The 10,293-nt window shown below is 46.9% G+C and overlaps 1 protein-coding gene across 2 annotated transcripts; it reads right to left on the reverse strand.

Moving 5' to 3' along the window:
• Window positions 1-1,576: 1,576 nt before the first annotated feature.
• On the reverse strand, window positions 1,577-10,133 carry prdm1c (PR domain containing 1c, with ZNF domain). Of its 2 annotated transcripts, XM_008303459.1 has the most exons (7): window positions 10,003-10,133; window positions 8,309-8,563; window positions 6,896-7,015; window positions 5,718-5,970; window positions 3,412-4,391; window positions 3,141-3,269; window positions 1,577-2,556 (listed from the first exon to the last, which is right to left on the reverse strand). In XM_008303459.1, exons 1-7 carry the CDS (start codon window positions 10,027-10,029, stop codon window positions 1,999-2,001), a joined length of 2,322 nt encoding a protein of 773 aa, XP_008301681.1. In that variant the 5' UTR covers window positions 10,030-10,133; the 3' UTR covers window positions 1,577-1,998. The 2 variants fall into 2 exon arrangements, with proteins under 2 accessions (XP_008301681.1, XP_008301682.1); XM_008303460.1 differs by lacking the exon at window positions 6,896-7,015.
• Window positions 10,134-10,293: the final 160 nt, after the last annotated feature.

Raw genomic sequence — 10,293 nt, forward strand, 5'->3', positions numbered from 1 at the left:
GGTGTGTAACTGTACACACCTGCCCTCTGCTGTGGAAACCAGAGGCGTTGTCAGGACGTTGACACGTCGGGAGCTCGGCCCATGAATATAAAATGTGCTCCAGGCACAGTGAGCTAAACCCATGTTCCATATTCATCTCACAGCGAGAGCCGGCGAGCGAGACCAGCGGTTCTCTAACTGTGTGTCTTGGGATTAATCTAATTTATGATAATTTACGCAGCTGTAATCACACAGAAATACTTGTTGTTGTTGTTTTAAATCCATTTTATTGAATCATAATTTAATTGAATGGGCCTTTAAACAGTCCAGGAGAACAGATCCAGTTGCTGGTGAGGAGAAAATGTTCACCTATAAAGTTTCATAACACAATACCCCAAATAAATAACTAATTATAATCAGAGCCAATCTGCTGTCTGTGCTGAGAAGTGTGCCCATAGCCCAATGACTACAGCAGCCTACAGCACAGTCATAAGCTGTCGTCAATACAATACAAAAGGGAATACAACTAAAACGTGTTTCCGTTGCTACTCGGCTGCCTGTTGCTACAGTTTGTTAGTTGACTTGATGAATGGAGAGGTCACATTCTGTATGTAATTATGGGGAAGCTGCAAACTGTCAGACTGAAGTAGAAAAAACTTCACAGAAAAGCATCTGACATGACAGCAAAGTATCTCAATGTTTTTGATCAACTATGTCATATTATTTAAAGGGCTTTAACACATGATTAGAATAATAAACAGGGTTTATTATTATTACTATTCCTTTTTCCTATCCTGGGCTATTCATTAAATATTCACAACTTCAGCCTTTGTTGGAAGTTGTTTTATCAGAAACATTATTGACCTACTTATTGATCTCAGTTTGAATTTGCCCTCATCCACAGAGGTCACAGGTTGCATGAGCTGCTTTTGATACCCGTTGGGCCGTCCTTCTTTCTTTTCCTCTCCCAGGAGGAGAAGCTCCAGAGCAGCTGGTAGACACCCTGTGATCTGATCAGTGACTCGTCATCAGCAGGGAGGAAGCGTGCAGCTCCGTGGCTGTCTCGTCAATGCACGGCCACTTTGAGCCTTTTGCCACCTGACACCCTTTTAAGTTGTAATGAGATCAGAGAAGGATATGGCAGCAGAAAGTCGCAGGACACGTCTGTCCTTCTGCGCTGGGATGCATTTATGTTGCATATCTGTGTAGCATTAATGCTTTTTCTATGATTTATCATCAGTAAATGTTTGTTCTCATACTCAGAAATAACATTAACAATAATCCGCTTCTGTTATTTTTACATCTGCGCATGAACTGTAGAGCTATCTGTTGAGGGAGGGAACTGTCTACCACCTGATTAATACCGAAACTCAAAATATGGGTGCAAATGGAATTTTATTGCTGATGCAAAGAATTTTGTTGTGCGTCTTTTATTGTGTTTTTTTTCCCCTTGGGTGACAGGTTGGTGCTGGCTGGTGGTGAGTATTCCAAGACTCATAACAGGATGTTTATCTACATCATCAACAGAAGTGTACGTATTGCAGGTTCAAACAGCTGAGGTTTCCTCGGTGCTGAGCTCACTTACACTACACAGTCATGCTCGTACAGTAATCGTCACTTTAATCAGGAGACATAAATACGCACACCTACACAAACAGAAACACTCAGTCTCACACAGTGAAACCACAAAAAGAATGCAAACTCATTTTATGCATAATCAGTTTAGTTGTTATTCCATCAGTGTGTTCCAGTGATACAAAACAAATAGCAGAAAAATACCACAAACGTGTGTCTCAGATTACAGTTAGCAACGTAATAAATTAACAAATACATTAAATCAGTGAAGTGACTGGTCCCAGGCCGTGCTGGGAAAGTCTTGATTCTTCACAAGCTGCAGAGTCTGTAGCGTTTCGGCGAGGCAGTCCATGATTGAGATAAGGCTTTACTTCAAATAGGGCAGTAAGAGACAGCTGCTGAGCTGACCTGTAAGGATTATATGAGTGGATTAGCAGGGCTCTCTTAGGGCTCTGATATGCAGCCTGACTCCAGCTTGATGCTGGTTGGATGCAGAGGTACAGGGCTGCCATGATGCAGCTGAATACCAGAGCACTCCTTTGCAGATCGGTAGACGATCAGCTCAGTCTCCTCTCTGGCACCGTCGGGGTGGCCCGAGACGTGAGACTCTATTTTCTGTAAGAGGTCAATAACATTCCCCTTGTCCATGTCGACCTCTGCAGCCATGGCCTCGAGCTGCTCTGCCGCCTCACTCATGTCGAACCTCTCGATCTCGGAGTTGACTCGGTGCAGCTCCTCCGGCGAGTGTCTGTGGGAGGCTGAGGGGGAGAGAGGGCAGAAGCCTTGGAGGTGCACTTGCAGGCTGCAGTAGTGGAGATAGGCACAGGGGCAGTGAGGGCAGCGGTGCGGTCGCTCGCCGCTGTGGAGGCGTTTGTGGAGCTTGAGGTGGATGAACTGAGTGAAGCGGGCCGGGCACAGCTTGCACTGGTAAGGCCTCTCGCCCGAGTGTAGCCGCTGGTGGGTCTTCAGGTTACTGGTGCTGCTGAATCGTTTCTGGCACACCTGTGACCAGACAGAGCAGAGGAGCATACGTGGAGGAGTCTTTTATTATTTTGATTTAGTCACGATTACTCCTTTTTGTTCAGCTTTCTGGATGTAAAAACGTGCAAATGTACAGAGTTTGTTTTACAGTCACCCACTGTTTAGGCTGTTGTAATTTATTTTACAGTCAGTATGTAAATTAGTGAGGATGATTAATATTGGTGATTTAACGAGATCTTATCTTTTCCAATCCTTAATTTGCATTTAATTTCAAAACAGTTTCTTTCAAGTAACAGAAAAAATCAGTAAAATAATTATATTTTTTTCTGATTTTAATACAGACAAATGTTTTAAAGAACAAATACAGATTTTTGATGTGGATGTTATTTGCAGTGGTGGCCTGCTTTATTAGAGCTAACGTACAATTTCAAATACCTTTTTTTGGTGATTTTTACTGATTATTGTTCTTTAACTTAACAAAATGGTGAATTTATAGAATAATGTTCAAAAATTAGATTTAACAACTGCACAGATATTTTTTTTTTACAGTGTGATTTCCAGTTGTCATGCAACAGATCCTACTTCAGTCACATTTGGAGCTTTACCTTGCATTCATGCGGCTTCTCTCCTGTGTGAACCAGGTAGTGTTTCTGCAGGTGTGCCAGCTGGGTGAAGTTCTTGTTGCAGGTCTGACACCTAAAGGGACGTTCACCGCTGTGTACTCGCAGATGGACCTGAGGACAGCAGGTTAGAGATCAATATTCACATTTATCTGTTCTCTCAAACTCAAGAAATCACCACAGCTGGTATTTTCTAATTCCTCAAGTCACTTAAGTTAACAGCGTTTTCCTCCACCCTACTTAAAGAGGAACTAACCTTGAGGTTGGACAGCTGCCCAAAGACCTTTCCGCAGATGTTGCACTCATACCGGATCTTTCCGTTCTGCCTGGTCAGAGGGTAGGACAGGGTCTTGTAGCCGATGATCTGCCCTCCCCCTCCTTTGGTCTTCCTGAGGTCCATCGCGTCTTCAGTATTGCTCTGAGTTGCGGAGGTAGGTTTGGAAGGGAGGCAGTTTGAGGAGGCGGCCATGCCCACAGGCGGTGAGCATCCTCCGGGCGCCAGAGAGGGCAGAGCTCTGCGGAGCTCAGTCACCATGGACGAGGCACTGGATGTGGCGGGTACAGTGAGGTCTGCGTGAACGTTTCTGGGAGGTTTGAAATCTCTGAGGTCACTGAAGGGAATCCTGAGGTAGTTTGTCCTTTTGGATACGAGGTCCGTGCTGTCTTTGTGGCCACTGGTGGGTGAAAGAGTGAGGTCTGGTTTGGATGGTGTCAAGTCTTTGCAGCTGTTGGCTAAGGGATGGAAGAGGTGTGCATAGTTGTCGAAAGGCAGTACGTGAGATGAGAGGCTCAGGTGAGGTTTCAGGCGATCGCTGTAGAACGGGTACGAGTGAGGTAGAAGGCCGAGGGAGTAGTGAGGCAGCAGGTAAGGGCCGTGCCTCAGGGAAGGATGAACGTGGTCAGGCAAGGAGGGCTCCTGGTAAGGTTTGGCTACAACAGGGCCTTGACTGTGCTGAAAGGTGAAGTGCAAACTGGAGGGGACAGGACTGCTTAGTGCTGGCCTTTTGGCGGCTGGAGGGCTGCAGGAGGGCAGAGATGGAAGAGGTGCATATCTGTGACCGTGGATAGACTCTGAGGTTGGGTAGACAAGACGGGGGCACAAGGGAAAACCACTGGTCTGAGACAAAGGGCTGTCCAGACGTCTGGGGCGTGCAGACAGGGACGTGGAGGGCTCGTCTCGGAGGATTTCAGAGACGCTGTGTCCTCGTTTCCCTGTGGTCCTCTCACGAGTCTGTTCTGTGAGACGAACGAACAATGGGGAAATTACATCAGAGACAGGTGAAAGCAGCGAACGATAGGAGTAACAGTCAAATCATTCAACTGAGGGACACATACGGTTACGAAAACAGTGTGATCAGTCACATTTTTTTGTGATTTCTGAGTTCAAATCACTATCCAAATGTGCTTTTACCAGCTTGTCTGTGCCTCCCAAACCCTTCCACTCTGTGAAAGTGGACACCAGAAGTGAAACAATGGGGGTCTGATCAGGATACAGATAGCATGAAGGCCAGGCAGTGGATACAGTGTGTTATTTGCATTAGAGGCCCACTCAGTTGTAAGTGCATTTTCTCTCACAAGCAGCACAGGATACAGGATACAAGGAACAACTCTGAATCTTACAGTGACTCCTAAACCACAGATTCCAATATTTATCAGTCACAGCACAATAACTATCCTATAAATAGTATTTATTTTCCACTAAATTGTGCACATCTGGATCCAAATCTGTATTCCATCTGAGCAAATCCTTCCACGTTAGGAAGTCACAAGGAGAGATTCAGCTTCACTGACTTAGACCAGAACAGACAAAAAGACTCAAGCTGACAAACAGAAGAAGACAAAACACAGAGATATGCATGCGTATCCCTCATACTCTTGGACACAGTTAACATCAAAAAAAAAGAGCAAGCCTTATCTCTTGTTCACTCCCCCCTGCTACCCTCACCCCAGCCCTACGAGGACAGCTCCCAGCAAACAAACACTCAGCGAGATATCAATCTGTCAGCAAGTCACCTTGTCAGGAAGTTCAAGTAGTCACTGGAGCACTTCCTACCTCTCTTCCCTCTTAAGAGCCAAATAAATAAGAGGAGTCGTGCCAGAATGCTGTCAGCACCTCCAGCAGCGTCTTGTGTGTAAATGAGTATTTTGCTGCGTGCATGTGGTCTGCCTGCTAGCGTGTGCACTCTTTGTGTTTGTGAATGAAAGCCAAATGGTTGGAGTGTGAATGAGCTGCCAGGGTTTTAAAAAAAGAAGGGGGAAACTTGGGCTGAAATCCTGAAATTTGTCTCACGTTACTGTGGTTCTGTGGCTGCACCTGGAGACAGCCCCTCTCTGCTTTCAGGACTCCACTGTCCTCCTTTGTGCTGTGCTTTTAACAAAGGAGCTCTGGGTGTGACTGAGTAACTTCTTAAACACCCACACAAAGAGTGTGTCAGTCGGCCGGCGCTTTTGACTTCACAGTGACAGTGCATACCAGATATGTCTCAAAGCGTGGGCACGGGGACGGTTTCTGTTCACTTCAGCAAACACTCGTTTTGAGTGGACAAACACCAGCACACTTACCAATATTATCAATAGCCAGCTGGCCCAGTGGAGGGTAGTTGCAGCGCTGGGCGAATTCAGAGCAGTACCACACCAGCAGCTCCTGCCCCGGCTGAAGGGCTTTGACCGTATAGAAGAAGATGTCCAAGCCGCTCTGGCAGGCCACCAGGTTCTGCTCCTCCACGGTGCGCGCCGGGTTGACGTAGCGCATCCAGTTGCTCTGCTCTTCTTTTAAACCGTCCAGGATGTGGTGTAAGCGCCCCTCCGAGAAGACCTGTAGTGTGAGAGCAGCGAGAATACACGAATAGATGAGCGATAATTCGGTTAATGACGAAACGTCAACAGATCTGAAACCATGATGTCACGGTTTCCTGACGCCTTTATGGTAAATACTGCGAGTTCTTTCAGCTGAGACGGTTCTCTGTCGCATGCCAGTCATCTCAAGTTGTGAAAGTAGCTTGAATTTCACCGTATGACTGGATTGTAGTATTGCTATGTTACCTATTACTTATCACATTTGTTATCTGCCCCCGCTTTCAGGTCTATAAACGTGTTCTTTATGCTGTGTGAAACTGTGAAGCCGGGCTGCTGTTTGAGTCATGGCTATAATATGACCAGATTGTCTGTGTTATGGCTGTTGCAAGCTTTGGTTGGTGTTGCATGATTTCAAGGTTGCTGACTCCACACTGTCGAATTACACAGGAGTGTGTGTGTGTGTGTGTGTGTGTGTGTGTAATGGAAGATGCCCTTATGCTGTTGATTTGTAACCTAACAGTTCTCAGGCTCAAAAGCCACTTCCTCGCTTAGTCAGTGCGAGAGCTTGTGAGCCTGGAGAAGTGCGGACATGTGCATGGTGTGTTTACTGGCAGTGATACCACTACTGAGCGAAGCGGAGAGGGAGGAGAACCGCTGCGTCACTGAAACCAAACAGCTGTGTGTGTGTGTGAGCGTGACCTCAGGTTGCCGTGCACGGAGCTGGCAAACGTACGTATACGGTGCATGAGAAATTTTTAAAACATCGAGCGTCATTTCACGGTGCCCATGCACTTGGCAGACACTCTCACAGGATGTCAAACGTTGACCACAGCTGCTAACGCCAAAACCACAACGGCGTCTCTGGCTGGCGTTACAGGATGTGAACAGTTTTGAAACACGCACAGTCGAATTTTGCGTGCAAGTGTACAAATCCAGAGTCTCACCCTCCAGAAGTACTTTCTGTTGGCGTCTTTCAGCAGGGTTTCGTTGGTGTAGGTCTCCCCCAGCAAAGGGCCGAAGCGCGTCCCCTTAGGAATCAGCTCCTTGCTGGTAACCCCGAGCACCTGTTCAAGAAGGAGGACGGAGAAACATCATCAAACAACAGAGCAGCTTCACAAATTGGAGGCCTGAGCAAGCAGCCGGATGCACTCTGAGCTGGAAAACATAATTAGAGGGATGAGAATCTTGGGAATACACTTCTCTTTATCTGCCTCTCCATCTTTTCTTGGTGATTAACCAACAGAATCAGGTCAATTCGCTGGAAAACTGCCCCTTGAGAGCAACTATGCGGAGAAAAGGAAATAACCAATTAAGCACGTTTGTTCTTATTACTAAATATTGGCTGTCCTGACGAATCCTCCTGAGAGAAACTTTTTTTTTTTTTGTGTAAAGGCTGTGACAGAATGTGCTCCTTCCTTCACATGCTGAATATTTCATAAGGCCAATCACCCCAGTTATCTTTAGTTTCTACACCATATTAAAATTTCACCACTACTCTTGTTCTGCTACCTCCAGGTGTGAAACTCACCCCTCTGTCTCAAGCCTCCAGGGTGGGGAAGAGTGGATAAGGTGTCATGGTCACACCCCAAACAGGTTAAATGCACCTCGAGCTTCGTGTTGAAAAAAAAAAGCCCCTAAAGCAATGGTAATGTATTCTCTCTTTCATCTCGGAGCAATACAAGCACAGTGTACACAGCTTGATCAGCCATGCTTAGCCGTACAGTTTATCTCCAGTTTGGTTTTGCTCTTGGCTCCATTTCAGGTGCCCTTGTGTCACAGACGACTGCGACATATCCTGTTCTTTGGTGTCAACCACTCCAGACTCCAGACTCGTCTCGCTGGAAGGTCAAAGTTGTAATGCAGGTATTTAGCTGCTTCAGGAGAGAAGAAACCTGTTTTCTCTTCATATGTAGGCCTCTGGGCTTGATTCTTTATCATGCATTCACCACGCTATCTCTGATTTCCTAAAGTACTCTCCTCGCAAACACACTTAAATTCAGAGGATTATCTCCCACATTATGGGTCCCAGTATCTCGGCTTTGCTTTATGGTGTAATTTTCTGCTGGGACAAAAAAGGGGGGATGGGAATCTCAGATAGCTGCTAATCATAGAGTCCTCGGGCTGAGTGCTGAGAGGCTATTGTCTCCACACACACATAGCAGAGAGGAAAGGCTCAAATTAGACAACAACACGTCAAGTGTTTCCCGCCTGCAGATGGATGAGTGGATGGAAGGATGTCGGCGTGACGCAAGGAGCCGGCCGTTACCAAAAGCGTGATTGTTTATTGTACTTAGCTGCTTAGATGTTGTGGTATTTGATCATCATAATTTTCTTGCCTTGCTTGAAGCATTGCGTACCTCTTTTGCGTTGTGGCAGCGCTTCAGGGCCAGGTTCCTGGGTAAGGATCGCTCAGCTCGCGTCCTGCCGTGGTTTTCTTCGTCCAGAGGTTGGTCCTTCACGATGTAAGTGCACTTCTCCTCAAAGTCGGCCTCGCTCCACGAGGTCATGTCTGCGTCCGGCGTCCGTGGCTGCATGGCTTCAGCGGCGATCCCCGCGCTTTGCGGTGGCCTTTCCGAGGTTAACATGGCTGTGGTGCACTCACAGGAGTAGGCCTGCAGAGAAGATGGTCACCAGTCAGGGAAAAGAGCAGCTGAGGGTCCATTATGTCGGATGTATTGTACAAAATTCGACAATGGGCTGACGTGTAATTACTCAGCGATGACACATTTCTCCTTTCATCTTTTTCTCTTTTGTCAGAATTTAAGGGAAAAACACTGACGGCACAAACAACAGATGTAGTAGGAAGCGAGGATTTGAATGGAGCTAAAATTAGGTGCGAAGTGTGACTTATGAGGCAGCGGCAGGCAAGTTGGGGGATGTTAAGGATGAAGGATCTAACTTTCCCATCCACTGCTACTACCGGACAAACAAACTTCAAAGTGGAACCTTCGTGCTCGCTGCCCCATTGGCCCCACTGTCCCATACATCCTGTGACTCTCCGAATCGCAACCCCCGGGCTACGAGGGAGGTTCCTGTGCACGTCAGCCCCCGGAGCAGGACCACTTTCACGAGGAAACCAGCGCTCCCAGTGAATCGACCAGACTTCCTCTGAGCTGACTCGAGACTTGGCTCTCAGCCAGGTTTGAACTCTTTCTCTCTCTATCTGCTGGTTACTCACTATCTGTCCCTCCCTTCTCAGAAAGATTGTTGTCAGAGAGCTCTGCCCGGACAAAGGCAGAGCGCCCTGACTGATGGGATGAAACTCTGAAACAGAGAAGAGCGAAAAGAAGAAGAAGACGGAGGAAGTCTTGTGATTAAAAGACAATGCTCAGATGTGCCGTCTCGCTGCGTCTTCCTTTTCAGGCTCATCTGTTTGCCTCTGAGATAGTGAGCTGATAAGCTCTGTGTGGGTAATATTTGGTAAGCGCTCATGTGACTTGTGTTCCCTCCTGACGTGAGATCAAACTCAACTCAAAACTTAAACCAAACTGAAACCTGAGTGAACCAGTGTGAACATTTCCAAAAATTTGGCACAATTTTTGGTCAGTAAGCTCATTCACCTTTTGATTTTTTTAAAAGTTGAGATAAGTTAGCAGAGATCTTGCACTTTAACTTACATCAGTGGCACATTTGGTGCAAGAACAACAACTCTGTCAGCTCATTCTCAGCGAGAAACAAGAAGGAAATGCAAATAAAAGTGCAGAGAGATGAGATTTATGGACAACGTTTCACCCTATTTTTTCTCTTGAAGTGTGTCACCACAGCTGACTCGGAATGACTGTCACAAGTGTGACACCTCACTCCGAAACCGTTGAACCCGGTGACACAGCAGAAAATATATTCTGAAAAATCAAGACATGAGTCAAAAGCGCACAGCTGGGGCTCGTGGGACAACATGTAAGACTCTAGAAAGCACTCTTCGCCTCAGTTTGACATTCGCAGGGCGACGGTGCCGCGAGGCAGAGACACAAATCAATCAGTGAGAAACATCTAACGCAGAGGATCTGTTTTATATCAATGAGATGATCTGAGATAAATGTTGCACACTTACTGTGAAGCCTTGAGAGGATCCACACATAGGGCAGGCTGTCGGTGCCCTCCTCCAGCTGGGGTGTCTCTGAGCAACCGGTGTCTGTCCTCTGTGGTCCTCAGCCTCTCCAGTACCTGACGCTGTGACTGACTGACTGCGCAGCTCCAGTCCGCGACTCTTTTCTTGCGAGGGAGGAGGGAAGGTGTGCGTCTCTGACAGAGTAAGAGAGAGAGAAAGATACACTCCCTTTTCCTCTCGTGCTCCCTCCCCCCTCCACCTCTTTGCCCCATGACTCCTCCTTGGACAGTGTTT

Source organism: Stegastes partitus, unplaced genomic scaffold (genome assembly GCF_000690725.1).
Source record: "Stegastes partitus isolate 25-593 unplaced genomic scaffold, Stegastes_partitus-1.0.2 Scaffold2010, whole genome shotgun sequence".
NCBI lineage: Eukaryota > Metazoa > Chordata > Actinopteri > Pomacentridae > Stegastes > Stegastes partitus.

Bases quoted from the DNA above. Each gene is read 5' to 3' on its own strand.
- prdm1c (XM_008303459.1), bottom strand. From the start codon at position 10,029: ATGTGTGGATCCTCTCAAGGCTTCACA. The intron at 3,270-3,411 runs GTTAGTTCCTCT...TGCTGTCCTCAG, and splicing joins GGCAGCTGTCCAACCTCAAG to GTCCATCTGCGAGTACACAG. The intron at 2,557-3,140 runs GTAAAGCTCCAA...GTCTGGTCACAG, and splicing joins AGAAGCCGCATGAATGCAAG to GTGTGCCAGAAACGATTCAG.